At 36.4% G+C, this 15,384-nt stretch overlaps 1 protein-coding gene across 2 annotated transcripts in view; it reads left to right on the top strand.

Annotated features, from left to right (window-relative positions):
* The window catches only part of HSD17B12 (hydroxysteroid 17-beta dehydrogenase 12), an 83,241-nt gene that overhangs the window by 47,990 nt on the left and 19,867 nt on the right, over positions 1 to 15,384 (top strand). For both annotated transcript variants that reach the window (XR_015797024.1, XM_007429265.4), the window contains exons 5-7: positions 2,066 to 2,130; positions 4,014 to 4,058; positions 8,528 to 8,562. Coding sequence is in view for 1 of the 2 variants with exons in the window: in XM_007429265.4 (XP_007429327.1) it covers positions 2,066 to 2,130; positions 4,014 to 4,058; positions 8,528 to 8,562 (145 nt within the window). In the remaining variant the exon portion in view is untranslated. The remainder of the gene's footprint in view (positions 1 to 2,065; positions 2,131 to 4,013; positions 4,059 to 8,527; positions 8,563 to 15,384) is intronic.

Raw genomic sequence — 15,384 nt, 5'->3', positions numbered from 1 at the left:
TTCTCTGATACAAAGCAGAATTCATGCTTCCTTCAATAATGGCAAGTTATCCAGATCCTGAGACAATAAAGCATCCTCAAGCCATGACACAATCACCTCCAGGCTAGGCAGTGATATGAGATTCTTACTGTAGAATGCAGTTTATGGTTTCTGCTATACATAATGATATTCATGTAGCCTGGAAAATTCCACTTTTGATTCATCTGTCCACCATCCAGTCATCCAGGTGTTGGGTTTTGTTTTGGGAGAGTTTGTTTTGTTTTGTTTTTCCAAACTTAAGATGAGCATCAGTGTTTTGGGTTTTGTTCCTCTTCCATGAATTCCGTTTTTACCTGGTGCTTTTCTGATGATTAAACCAAGGTGAGAGAAGCCTGCAGATCTCTGGATGTTGTTCTGGGGTTCTTTGTGACTTCCTGGATAATTTTATGCTGTTTTCTTTTAGTGATTTTGTAGTGATTCATTGTTGGCCCAAGTCTTTTCCATTTCAGAACTCTGTCTGTGAGGATTGGTTGTGCCCTAGAGCTTTAGAAATGGTTTCTTAACCTTCCTTAGACTGATAGGCATCAGTGACTTTTTAATGGAAATCTTCAGAAATTTCTTTTAATGACATGATATACCTCTAGAATCAGTGTGAAGAGAATTTCACTGAGATAAAGGGTGCCAAAGTTTATGAGATTTACATAGGGCAGGGTTAGCCCAAATCATCCATGATGGTTTAATAAAGTACTCATACAGCTGGCCATAGTTTTGTTTTTAACTTAATTAATTGAACTAGAGGGGTGTATGCTGGATTATTTGTTTATGAATTAGTCATTCACCCAAGGTCCATTTATATGCCGCATGAAACTGTGATAATGTTCAGTGGCAAGGACATTCAGAAAAATCAGTAATCCAAAAGAAGATGAATTCTTTTTCACAGAACTGTGTTTTATCGGCAGAAAAGGCAGTACTTTTATGTTTCTTTAAGAGGTAATGAGACTAAAATTCATAATGGTATGAATTGCCTGAAAAATACAAACTCACTTGTATACTGGCATGTAATTGAGTTCAATATTAAACTACATGTTAACATGTTTGCTAGAATGCTGCTGTTTGTATTCTTTTACAGTTTAATCTCAATTGGAGTACTGCATGCATTTTAAAGTTTAAATAACTAGATTGCATTGACATACAAAGTACTTCTTCATAAGAAATGTTATATCTTACACTGATTTAGCTGATAGCATTTCTTTAGCTATATATACCAATCATAAAAACAGTTATATATGTTAGTATTTGCATACTTTTACAGTCATGCTTTTCATTGGCCTGATCCAAACTTAATTCAGTCCAATGAACCATATCTTAGCACACAGAAAATAGGATTGTTTCTGCATAGTGAAACAGAAGACTTTCTTTCTATAGCTAATCTGAGAAGCTGCATTTTAATCTGTTTTATTTAATTTATAATGATTAATCATAGTCATATACTAATTGGTAGGCCAGAATTAAACTGTGAATTTAGACTATAATTGATGGATTGAAATAGAAACATAGATTAAATCCAGACAGCTTCCTAAAACAGACATTGAAATCATGATAAGTTAAGTCCTGTTGATTTCAGTGGCAAAATTCACACATCAGACAAAACCATTGAGCTATTTGGCTTAGCTTAATGTAAGAATCATTTTGTTATAGCTTAGTGCTGTATGTGAGCCAGACCATTATGGCTTGTTAAGCTAACCATGGTAGATAATCCTGATTTTGTGTCATGTGTGAAAACAACGAGGAAGTATGGCTAAGTCTGGATCCAACCAAATTAGTCTTTCTGGTGCTTTATGGAGCTGACTTTAATAGAAGTGATTGTATTGTCTTTGCTTTTGTGTTCATTGCTATTCTGTGCCTTGATTAATAACATTTTAAGAAACTTTAATACATTCATAATCTCAGGCATCAATGCTTATAGGAACTAGAGATGTCAGTGACATGCAACTTAACTAATAGCTAAACACAATGCTACCCACAAGTTAATTTCAGAATATCATACATTCAAGGTGTGTGTTAAAAAAAATTATGTATGTTTCAGTGAACAACGTGGGTGCTTCATATGATTACCCTGAATATTTCCTTGAGATCCCAGATTTAGATAATGTAAGTATTCTTTTCCTCCCTCACCTCTCTTTTAAATTTAAGTAATATTTGTTAAAATGTGACACTGTTTTTATTAGATTTGTTCATATAATTAGCTAAAAAAGTATGAATAAGAATTTAGTAGCAATCCCCCCCCCCCAGATTTAGAGACAGTCCTATAAGCAGTTCATTAACTTAAAATAAAATTAAGATGTGTAATGATTAATCCTAATCCAAGGATTCAGGATGCTTCTATACCCTCATCCTGTGCATTAGTCTTGTTTGAATTAATGTTATATTTACACTTTTGTTTCTTACAGTTTTGTAGATGTCTTTATTTTGATTTTGTTTCACATACAAGAAAAATAATAATTGAGGCTACTATACTGACCTTTAAGAGCAGGTATTGCTTTGTGTTTAACATATCCTGATTGTCTGAGCTGCACTTTAACTTGGTAAAAATGCATCCAAGATACACATAGTTAAGCAATATCAGATAAAACATACCAAAATGAGGTTTTCAAATAAATTAGTTACAACATACTTTATATTACTACATTCTGATATGTGGAAAGTTGTGATTGTAAAAATTCCACCCAGCCTCTGAGGTTTCCTTTTAAGAAGACCTTGTCCCTCAGCTTATTCGGGAATTGCATTTGTAACTTCTCTCCCATCGAGGCTGAATCTTGGCTCCTCAGTGAATCCATCCATCCATCCATCCATCCATCCATCCATCCATCCATCCATCTATCCATCCATCCATCTAAAACATTTATATAGCTGCCCATCTTGACCCAAACTCTGGGCAGTTCACAACCCAGAAATAAAACAATATCTACTTACAATAAAATAAAAACATTTAAAACAAATATTACTGGATTTTCAGTTCAAAATGGGCACACTAGACACTTGATGAATGCCAGTGTAATTTGGGGAAATGCCAAGGGGAAAAGGGAATCATTTGAACCAGATTTTCATTCTCAAGGTAGAGTGGATAAGCTCAGGCTCACTGCATTATGATGCTTGGTATCAATTAAGTCCAGTCCTAATCCCTTTTTCTAGTGGTTTGCGATGCTGTAGAAAAGGAAGAGAAGCATTAATAATTTATATACATGTCATGTATAAGTCTGTTCTCAAAGCAAAACTGTCCTTGAAATTAAGCTCACTCCAGTTGCAGTGTCTTGCAGGGTGAAGAAATTATGGAGTGGGAGAGCCTTAATTTTACCATTTGCTCCACATGGCTATGCTCCATTGTTCCTAATAATTCATCCTGAGTGGCTGTGTGATAATATTTTATTTTTTTCATTCTGTCCATATGCCATCTGGTCTGGACGCTAGTCTAATTCAAAAATTCTGAGGACATAATTTATAGTTTTCAAAATGCTACATTTAGCAAGAATAAGGATGTGTGAATTGATTCCTTACATTTCCATCTCAATTCCCAATAATCATCTCCTCTGCATTCAGGAAGGGACATCATCCCTTTCTTCTGTAGAAAAAAACCATCTGACTGTCAGTAGTTATCACTGTAGAGATTACCATCACTGTAAATTCCATCACAATCTGTCCTAAAATGGTAATTTTAAGGCATGTTTTAAATTAAAAAGACTTTTAAAAAGCAAAGTTTGAGATGATACACTGATACCACATGCTTGTGTCAACTCTGCTAAGAAAAATTTATTAACATTTCTGATTCTTCTCTTAACTCTAGGAAAATGGAGATCTGATTCTCTGAATTCTGGATCCAGAAATCAAATCAGATCAATAAATTACCAAGATCCTAATTGGGGTTCCAAGTTTGATCCAATGATTTCTGCATAGTATACTCTAGTAATCTTAGTTGCTGTACACCTTTAAATCAAGAGTTTGTAATAATGCTGTTACACTTTTTTCCCCCTTTACAGAAAATTGACATGCTCATAAATATTAATATCATATCTATGTGCAAGGTAAGTGCCATTTTGGGAAGTTTTGATAATGCTGGAACATTAACTATTTTGCAGGTATAAATTAATAAAACATTTGTCTTAAATGATTTCTGAGGTCATTTTGATTTGGTCTCCGTAAAGCAGGTGCAATTATATACATGGCCATTTTATGCATTAAAATGGCTTCCTGTAGAGTTTCTCCATAAGTCCATTTTTCTCTACCAGCCTCTAGAAGTTATTCTGCATATATTAATAGCACAATACTTTCCTGGAGAAGAAAGGATGAAATATACTTGAAGTTATTCATACCTCAGCCTGCCAAGCCTTTTTGGTATTTATAAAAAAAAAATGTTTTCTTACTCTGGAAAAGAGGTATATAGAAGGCATAGATATACAACATCAGAAATAGCAGAAGAACTTGCAATACTTTGTAAGGAATCATGTTCCAGGCAAAAAATAGACAAAGGACATTTGGAAACATATATTGAAAACTCAGAGCCTAAAAATTTTTGCACCCTTTTTTCCAATTGTTCTTTTTCATACTGCAAATTAAATCTGAGTAGTTCCACAAGTAATTCCCTGCATATTTTTTCTTCTTAGTTTTATTCATTTCCTTTTATTCCATGTTCCATTTAAATTTTTTTCAATTATATTACATGCTTCAGGCATCTCTTCTGCCTTTCCTCTGGATACCATTTTACAAGTGTTTCATTTGGAAGCATGATGTTTCCCCCTTGATAGAGAAAGACTGTTATTTCCTCTGCTTGAGAGAATGGAATTTTGTTGCCATTTTCCCCAAACAATATTGTCAGGCATTCTCATTTCTAGAATAAGGCTTTCCCCTTCTTTCCAAAATCTCAAAGCAGTGCTTCTCTGTCTTGAAATTGAGCAAACATCTGATGTCACAAAGTTGAGGTCAAAAGAACACATAAATCTTAACTACTAAAAAGATGCTGATATGAAGGAAACAACCAGCATTCCTATCTTATTATTTCTATGTGGTATGCTAGTATTTCTGTTTAGCTTTCATCTGAGTGTAAGTATAATTACTTTCTAGAAACAGTAAATGTTGTAGGTCTCTACTGGAGAATGATGTATATATGATGCCATATAAATTTCTATTTTTATTATGTGTTTTTACATGAGATGTTTTTTTTTCCTTTTAAATTAATACATAGGAATGTAAATTGTACTCTGCTTATGGAGCACTACTAATTTTGTCATCTGCTAGCAGGGTATGTAAGAGAGGATCTGTCAGAGTGGTATTGTGCTAAGACATCCTTGAACCTGAAGTATGGCCTGCTCAAAAGCCACTCTTCAGCAATCTTTTAAACGTGCATTTTTATTAAAGTTTGGAATACAGGTAGTCCTTGTTTACCAACCACTCAATTAGTGACTGTTCAAAGTTGCGACAGCACTGAATGAGTGGTACTTACGACCAGTCCTCGAAGTTCTGGCCATTACAGCATCCCCCACGGTCACATGATCACCATTTGCGACCTTCCCTGCCAGCTTCCCACAAGCAAAGATTGTGGGGAAGCTGGCAGAGAAGGTTGGAAGTTGCTCTGGTAAGTCCCCCTGGCCTTCCTGCACTCGTGCTCTGCTATGTCTTCCATCCCCCCTGGCCTTCCTGCGCTCGGGCCCTGCCGCACCATCCATCCCCCAGCCTTCCTGCTGTGCTAGGCTTCCCAAGCCCTACCCTGGCCTCTCCCAATTTACGTGGCCTGTGTTGTTGTCCTACCCCTTATATGTAGTCCTGTATTCCTTCAGAATACCTAAAACAGTTGTTCACATTCTTCAGAATGGAAATTAGACCTTTTAAAAAGTTATAGTACCTAGAAAAGGTGGCATTAGAATAGAACTTCTGATTGTAAATGGCTGGTTAAATTTGTTCTTTGATTAAGCTTCTCTCGCTCAAATTGTTTTAATTCTCATTTTACAAATATGCTACTAGATGTGACTTGTTAAAAAAAACCACTTGGTTATTTCACAGAAGATAGCATTGTTATTTTGAGCCGAAGTCCATCTGTTGGGTCATGTTGGTACAGTATTTTGACACCATTACTGTAGTATGCAGAAATGATCATAAGAGATAGCTGACCTTAAGTACATAGGCAGACTATAGTGAAATATGTTGTTAGATGTTTAAGAGAGCAAAACAGTTCATAAGAATGAGGATTACCATCTCTGCTCACTGCTGATGCAACGAACTGTGTTCCCCTCCTTCTTCCTCCCAGAGACCATTGAAATCAATGATCAGTGAGGAAGAGCGATAGGACCATCTGCTCTGTGGTTGATGGTGATATCTGAGCCTCTGCAAGCAAATCATTTAATATCACTGCTGGCTTTTATAATACCCATAAAACATTAAGGAGTGGTGCTTGAGTTTTACTGTTGTCCTTATACTTTCCCATCCCCTTTTTTCTTTCACACCACAGAATTTTACAGTGCTAATCTGAGGGCAGGGTTTGTCTTGTTTGTATTCTGTAAATTCACTCTGGGATACTTTCAGACTAAGAGCAGAGTATAAATAAAATAAAAATAGCAATAAAAGAATTGTGGAAAATATATGGTATTGTGTAGACTATAGAGTCCGGCTATCTCTTCTTGCTTGAACTACCTTCCGTTACCACAAATTATTTACTTAGACCTCGCACGCTTCAGGAAATCAAGTATTGCATCTATATCATCCAATATATGAGAATGTAGTTTGGCCAGGGCTCACATCCACTGAAGTCATTTGTCCTGTTTTTGAACTTTTCAGGCATTCTGTGGCCACTGCTGATTGTTCTGCAAGGTGTCTCCATCCCATCTATTTTCTTTCCCTGCCTGTCCCCCCAGGATTTCCCCCCGCAAAATGTTTCCATTTATGAAAACTTTTATTTGCCATTTGTGCCATTTCTGACTCACCTGCAAAGACTGGAAATAGAGAGAATTTTGTATTCCTCATGTAAAGCATTGGGTAATCCTGTTTTTCATCAACAACTGAGGTTATAATATAACTAATTTGTACTAATATTCAGTAAGTGAAGTGAAGTATGTAGGATAACGCTGTGACAGTCTGGAAGGATGCTAGTGTTTCCTCCTCCCACCCCTTTTCTAGCCTATAAGATCCAACATTCATTCTGAATTTGTTTCAGTTCTTTAAAATGCTGAGTTCTCTCACTAAATTGCTCCCTAATATACTCTGTTACATTTTGTATCTGAAATATAATCATCTGTCACTAGTATAATCTTTTAATTTATCTAATTCAAGTAATTGCATGCTAATTTCTTGGATTTATCATAAACAATCAACATTACTTAAAAAAGCATGGTTAACAATGAAAATGCCACAGAAAATTGTGCACAGTTTACATTTTCCAGAGTTCTTTGTCAGACTGTGTATTGAGGGAGGGAGGGAGGAGCAAAAGAAGTGAAGCCCAACTTTAGGGCAGATGTTGTGGTCACAAAGCTTGCAATTTGAATTAGACTCAAGATGGAAATTGTAGATTGAATTAATGTAATGTTCTCATGATGGTGTTTGTGCTGTGAAAAAGAGCAACATATTTTTTGATAAAATATACTTTTTTTTAATGGTAACTTATTGCTATAGTACAGGCTCCTTAGATTTGGTACACTAAAATACAGATTAGGCACTGTGTCATTTTGGCTGGAGAACCAATTTTTCTGATATTATGACAATTTATTTCACAAGAAACCCATATTCTTTTAGAATCACCTTTTAATTTTAAAAGCTGGCTAAAACAATATGTTGCATAAGATAGAAGGCAGCGCTAGGTGATCTGTGGCAAAGTAAAATAATTTTACCCCTTTTAGTGCCTTGGTTTTCCAGATAATGGAAATTTTTACCTTTAAAAATCACAAAGCCGAAGCCTTAGATTTCTTTCTGTGATCAGCAGCCTGGAAAATGTTATTCATGTTTGTGGTTAGGTTGCCTATTTATGCTGTGCCTTCTGTTCACCTAAGATGGAATGGATTATGGGAAGTGCCTGGTACAACCTCCCACTTAATCATGCTGGCTGAGACTTATGGGAGTTGTAATCCATGACCAGTTGACTTTTGTTTCATATTCTTTTAAATGGTTAAGCCTGTCATTTCTGATACCCTTTGTACAATTTGCACTGTTCAGCCACTATTTTTTCCCATTTTGTTATATTAATTAAACTTGAATTCTTGCACAGTCTAGCATCAGCACTAGATTTTGATCAATCTCATACAGAAGCTCTGAAACCGTTCTGTAACAGCTCAAAATTAGACAGACTGATTAAACTGTTGTAAGTGTAGATTAGTTCATCTGATTTGCTCGACATGTTTTACTGAAGAACCAAACTGCATAAGTAGAATAAAAATATACTGCCTCCACAGATGAAGGTCTTCAATTCTTCTATAGTTCTTTGAGGTGAAGAGGGGTCAGCTGCTTTATGAGAGGGCTTTCCTCAGTCTGGTTTCTGCATATTACTCGATCACTTTCCTATTTTTTTTTTCAGATGACACAATTGGTGCTTCCTCGCATGGTGGAAAGGTGAGTCACATAAACACATCCAGACAACCATCATTATTTATAGGGGAAAATCCTTTCTTTGAAAAATTCATTACTGTGACTAATCAGCCAGGCCTCCATGTTTTATTGGCAGTGTAATGCTGTGTGAGTCATGGGATTGGGAGTGTGAATCATCAGACCGTGAAAGCCTATCTCTATTTGATTCCCTTTTTTATTTTCTTTCCACTGTTTAGTGATTTCTTTTTAAAATGGAATTAAAAAGCCTGAATGACTCATCAGTGAGAACTCAACAACAATTTATTCTGTGGGGGTGGCTATGGTTCTGGGATGTTCCTGGGAATAACCTTAAAGCCATTCCTGAGTGTCACTGGAAGGAAAACAGATAGAGAGAACAAGCTCTCCTTATATGGCAGGTACAGAAAATTTATGCACAAAAGCAAGAGACTCCGGAATAATACGTAGCTAAGAGTTGGCAGCCTTTCGGTATTAGTGTAGATCATCCTTTTGGCATTTCTCCATTTATGCCATTGTTACATGAAGTAGGTAATTCTTCTGAAAATTAAAAATTATCACTTGCTTAGTTCCTTCCAGGTTATATCCCACAAAAATGGACACAGAAAACCATGCTACCATTAGTCTCTATCTTCAGTTTGATATACTTGTTTTTGAAGAACGATATTTGGTTCTGCGTTAAAGTGTCTTGTGCTCCCTTGCAGATTATTTCCTTCTTTGCTGAGTTAAGTGATCCATTTTTTCCATCCAAGCTCATCTGTTCAGATCTCTTCATGATGGGAGAATGCCAAAAAGAGATTTTGGCCATTAAAAATATTTTTCTTTACTGAGTGTTTAAAGTATTGATTGATTGAGCAAGACGTTCCTTGCTCTCATATAAGCCCTTACTGAAATTTAAATAGGTGCTGAAATCTTTTCTTGGTGCAGTCTCCCAGATGTGATAAGTGAGCCCAAGAATAGGTCTTCCCCATAGCAGTTTCACAGTTTTGGAGTGTTTTCTGAGTTGAAACTTGTCACATTCTCACTGTCTTTCATCAGAACTAAACTTACTTCCCATTAAGCTTTTCATATTTACTATTTAACACATTATTTCTGGTTTTGCATAATGTGTAATTCCTATGTGTAATCCATTCACCTGTACAGGAATCATTGCCAGGAACTTCTAGTTGCTGAGATTGTGGTGAAAGGTACGCATGTATCCAGGGCTGAAGCTCAGTTCCTTTTCAACTGCTGTACCTATAACATTGTTAGATTCTTCCTCTGCATTTCTCTGGCAAAAATTAGGGGAATTTTTTTTGTTCTTTGTCTAATTTGTTTTTTCCTATGCTCCTTTGCATCATATTAATTTTGTTTTTGTTTTGTTTTCTTCATTCTACAATCTTGTGAAGTACCACTCACATTAATGTAAAGCCTTTGGACTTATAGCAACAGGAGCATTGTTTTGAAAGTGCTTGAAATATGAGAGCGACTTACTGCCAACAGATGGTATTCTCTAAAAATTCTGAGTCTTGGAAAACTTATTTAGTAGATAACTTGCCTGCACTGCCAAAAGTTTACTAAACTGGTTTGGTGCAGTCATTTATCTTGCCTTCAAATTCTCTTCTAGGTGAAAGTATGTTTGCCAACAAACCCTATCTTAGATAAATCTATACAATCTCTGTGACTCAGACAGTCCAATTTTATGGAGCAGTTATCAGCATCATCCACAGCATCTAACCTGTTTTCTGTTAGTTAGAACAAATGTTTTGATACTGAAGATTATAGTCTACCAACCCTGGGTTATTCCCTTGATCAGTTGTGGTCAAAGATGAAAGTGTAGAAGTGTGCTTTTAAGCATGCTTCCATATAAGCCTGAGAAAATGAATAAAGGAAGGCTTCATACCCCTCATTCTTGATATAGGCATCTCTGCCTCCACCTATATTCTGCAACACGTATCCCTACCATTCTTTTGTTGGCTTTTGCCTTACTGTGCTCCATCTGAGAAGGAGCGTAGAGATTTAGATGCAGTGGAAAGAAAGTTACGCTGGCTTTGTGATGTTCTTTTTCTTCATTGTTAGCCGCCAACATTTTCAATGGGATAAAGATGGCTACTTTCCTTCAATATGTTTCTGACAATAAAGATGTTCCAAGCATTTTCTTATCCAAGGTCTGCCATCTTACAAAACAACAAATTCAAAGCACTTTGTTGCCTCTGGTGCAGCTTTTGCAGTTAAAATTTGTTTTGGTGGGGTGCCTGCACTGTGGGACAATTCCCCCCAGGAATTCAGTTTGCCCTTATGCTGTGGGCTTTCTTCAAGCACTTAAAAATAGCTTTTATGGAAAGCCTTTTGGCATCTGTTACAGCACTGTGTATGTTAAGTTTCCTCTATGATGTTACTGTATTTTTAGTATTTGTACACTGGACATTTTATTTTGTATCGATGGATGTTGAAACCTCATTGATTGCTGAGACCTTCATCAATTGCGGCCCAGATAAATCTAATTAGTAGATGAATAAACTGTGATAATGGAGCTATGACATCCATGTGTATGGTTATGTACTTCAAGACTCTCATGGTAGGCTAGAATGTATTACGGACCTGCCATGGAAGGAAGCAGACTCCTTTAAGTTCTGAAATGATTGACACTAAAATGCTCAAAAAGTGCTTCTGTACCTCACTACTAAAGATTATTCAAGCAGAAGCCTGGAAAGAAACTAAAAATGTAGCTTTTGACTTCTTTGGGCCTATACCCCCAATTTCATTTTGGCTCATATTTGAATGGTGTCTTTCCAGCTTTGCTCACAATTATGGCCTGTGAATCCTTTTCACTGTTTATCTGGATTATGCTCTTGAGTTTCACAATGGCTGTCTTTGGCAATTTTTCATTCTTCCACTTGTTTGACAATTCTCAATTTAGAAGTGGCCATCATGTTTCACATGTATCACAAAGGGTGATAGAGAACATTCATCAAATCCAAGTGCATTCTGGTAACTTTTGTTGTTGTTGTTGTTGTTATTCTATGGTTCCCAAGGAAAATGTTATTCTATTTTAGAACTCTGGATTTGAGTTCTAAACTCTTAATTACAGTCCAGTTTTGAATAATCTTGTTGTCTGTCCTTTATTCTCCATTTCATCAAGTGATTGGCTTACATCTGTATAACTGAAAGATAGTCCCCAGGTTAAGAATGGCCAGTTAAGAACGACCCATAGTTAAGAACGGAGCCTATCATAGCAAAATTTGAGTTAAAAACACAATGGTTCGAATTAATTACACAATACTACTTACACAGTATTATACAATAATACTGTTCCAGCTTATATACAAATTCAACTTAAGGACAGACCTTGGGAACGAAACTCATGTAGTACTCCTTTTTTTTCATATTTGAATCCTTCCTTTTGGCTTCTCTAGTTCTTCATGGAATTCCTATCTTCATCTGTCTAGAGGTCATATCCACTCGTATGTAGAACAGTTTCTAGCACAGTTCTGGCCCATGCTTCCACATCACCTTTTCCTCACGCTCACTCTATTATATTACCTTGGCCTTTGTCCCAATCTAGACATCTCAATCTATCTATCATATGTTATTTTATTAGTATATATACACACAGAGAAACATATCTCCATTCCTGCATACTGGAAGACAAATCTCTTCCTTGCAAACTTGGCACCTGAAATGCATCACTGGGATTGCACTGTTGTAAGGCAGTTTCAAATTTTATTGAGATCTTTTACAGTGACCATGACATTAATGCCATTTGTTAGACTTCCCATAGAGTTTTGTCAGCACTGTTTTCTCTTAGACTTCCACCCTTATTTAGATCTAGTTTATCTTCACCTCTTCTTACCTATAATAGTCCTCCAATCCTTTTATGGCAAATGCATCTACCATATTTATTTCACCTTTCCCATCAGTCACAGTAATGACAAGTGTCTCAAGTCTTGGTTGAGAAGCTATAAAGGATTCCTTTACAACCAGGATAACCTGGGATAGTACAGTAGTAACTGTTTGATATTTGCTGCCACTACTTTATTTTCTTCTCCTCAAAAATAATTATAAAAGCAAGGTCAAAAATGGAAATAAATGCCTTTCCCTTTTGGCAGTCTGATGGCTGGATGATGGAACTGGATTTTCCACACTCTTCTTATTGTTAAGAACCTTGTTCTTCAGCATTGGAAAGATACATTTAAAGTTGTAATTACTCAGTGAATTGAAGACCTGATGTTACTTGCAACTTATGAATGAACTGATTACAGATGTAGATTATACATGAGTGATTATAGTGAAATATGGTCATTTTTCAGAGAAAAGGCATCTTTGAAGAGAACTGGATGCTTTCCTTGAGAATATTAAAAATAAAAACAAACCTTAATGCCGCTCTGCCTAATTACTTACTGTACCTAGAATTGTGTGTGGAGTAGATTCCTGCATCCTGTAAGGTTTAATACCACAGTTGGGGGGTGAGGACTTAGATTCTTCTCATTCCCACAGCCAGCTTCTGCTTCCAGGGAAAATCAAAACAACAAAAGCCTCCAACAAATTCTCTTCTCATTATTTAACCCCAGAGAAAGAGGAGTTAATTTTTAACAAAAATTTAGCCAATCAGTTCTCATAGATTTATCTTAGAGGGTAGAAAGAATTGGACTACAAGATTAATTGTGGATGAAGCCTGCCTAATAGGAATCTCTAGAACAGGCCTTCACAACTTGTAGAGGGGAAAGGGCCACATTGATAAATTAAAAATAATCACGAGACACAAAGTAATAGCTGGTGTGCTGATCAGCTGTTTGGCAGCTAGCAGAGCAGCAGCAGCAGTGGGGCTGGCAGTGTCGGCGAGGCATTGGAAGCCCTCAGCCAGCAGCACGTCTTTTGGAACAGCAGCATCATTTGGCAGTGGTGAATTTATTGAGTCTTTTTAAAATGCCAGGAAGCTGCACAAGGCTGCTTGGCATACTGCATGTTGTGCAGGCTTGCTTTGGAAGCTTGCATACTAGAAATGCCTGTTGCAGGGATTCGTCCTGCTTTGCACGCTATATCAGGCTGTTAGTCATTCTGTGGTCATTGACGACACTCGAGCTACAGTATCAACAATTCTTAAAGTTCTGAGGGCCTTCAAGCTTCTTCTCCCATATCCATATTCCAACAAATTATCTGGCCACATTTCTATTCTATCAACAAGGAGGTTGAGAGAATGATCTTTTTAGATGGCCTCAGTTGATCCCAGGATATGTGTCACAAATATATGTTACATTTGGACATTATTTCCAGCCTCTTTCATTTGCTGGGAAATGGGGATTTCTTTAATCAATCATTTCACTACTCATTCCAACATTCCTTGCTCCTGGGTATGTAGCAAAACAAGCTAAAACCAGGATTCTCTGAGGGATGCATTTCTCTATCTATGGATAGAACTATTTCTGCACGTGTTTCCCTTTTCTTGCTTATCAGCAGAATTCTGATATATTCAATCACATTCAGTCTCCCTCTATCCTGATAGCACCATGATGGTTTGGACAAGCGTGGTTCTTCATCCTTCTTATGTCAAACTGTCCCAGTTTCAAAATTTTCTATCCAATGTCACAGTCCATTCAACCTGATCCTTCTCGATATAGGTATTATCAATTCTAATAAACCATTTATTGGATGTTCTCTAAGTGTAAAAGTTTTCCTTTTTTTTTTTTTTTTTTTTGGCTAAATCAGTTTTGATCCATTTACCTGACTACTGCAGTTTTTTTTTTTAAATCTGCATTTATATAAAGCTCAGGGCCTTCCTATTGCTTTCAGAATTTGTTGGTGTTTATTCATTCTATCACTTCTGAATCTACATGACCCATGGACTTCATTTTGCCAGGATTGTCTGTCAGAAATGGTTTCTTCTGAGTTCTGCAAGTTCATGCTTATGACATCAGTAATAGTATCTAGCTGCTTTTGGCTTTTTTTTTTTTTTCAATTGCCTTCTATTTTTCCAAGTATCAGGTTCTTCTCCAGTGACTTTTGCCTTCATGTTACATGTCCAAAATATTTAAGCTTTAGCTTTGTTACTGGTGCTTCCACTTCAACATATTTCCAGCCATTTTTTTTTTTTCAACACTACAGTTCAAAGGCATCTGTTTTTCTTTGTTCATCCTTTTGGATGGGTCAGCTTTCATGATTTTCCAGATACATACTTTTGCTGTCAGTGTGATGCCTGCACTTTAGTATTTTGTCTAGATCTGTCACAACATTTCCTCCAAGTAGCAGATGTCTTTTTATTTCGTGTCATCTTTAGGATTTTTTGAGACTAAGAAGATCACCGTCTAGCAGAGTTTATCTTGCTAAAATTTCAGCAACATGTACCATGGTGGTTAATTTCTTTTCATCCAGTCATGAAACATTTCTTGAAAAGTCTTCTCAATATTCATTCTCCTGTTCAGAAACCAATCCCTACCTGAAACTTCATCATTCTTGCCACTCTCCGAACAGTTTGAATCTATATCCTCAATATACCTCTAACTCCCCAGTTGGAAGGTATTGTTCTTCGTTGTGATTATTTTTGATTACCACGCTGAAGAACTTTAGGCTCTGCAAGCAGCTGCTCCCTATTTAACAGTTCTATAAAGAAGAAGAGAATTGGGCCTTAGTTTTACATTTACTGTTACTCATTGTCAGTAACTCTCTTGTTCTGAATATTATATTTTGTCTGTGAGTAGCATTTTTCTCCCTTCTACAGTGGTTTTATTTAATAGCAAAGATTAGTGAATTTATGCCTTACACTCCCCTACCCCACCCTGTCCGACAGTATATTTTGTGAATGTCAGGCCCAATTCAGACGTTAAATCAGACTGAACTACTTCCAAAGTTATTTGG

The sequence above is a fragment of the Python bivittatus genome, unplaced genomic scaffold (genome assembly GCF_059951505.1).
Source record: "Python bivittatus isolate LINGU-HERP-01145 unplaced genomic scaffold, Pbiv_v1 ctg000480_np1212, whole genome shotgun sequence".
NCBI classification, from domain to species: domain Eukaryota; kingdom Metazoa; phylum Chordata; class Lepidosauria; order Squamata; family Pythonidae; genus Python; species Python bivittatus.
Note: the sequence above shows the minus strand (reverse complement) of the source record. Positions and strands in the feature narration are given on the sequence as shown.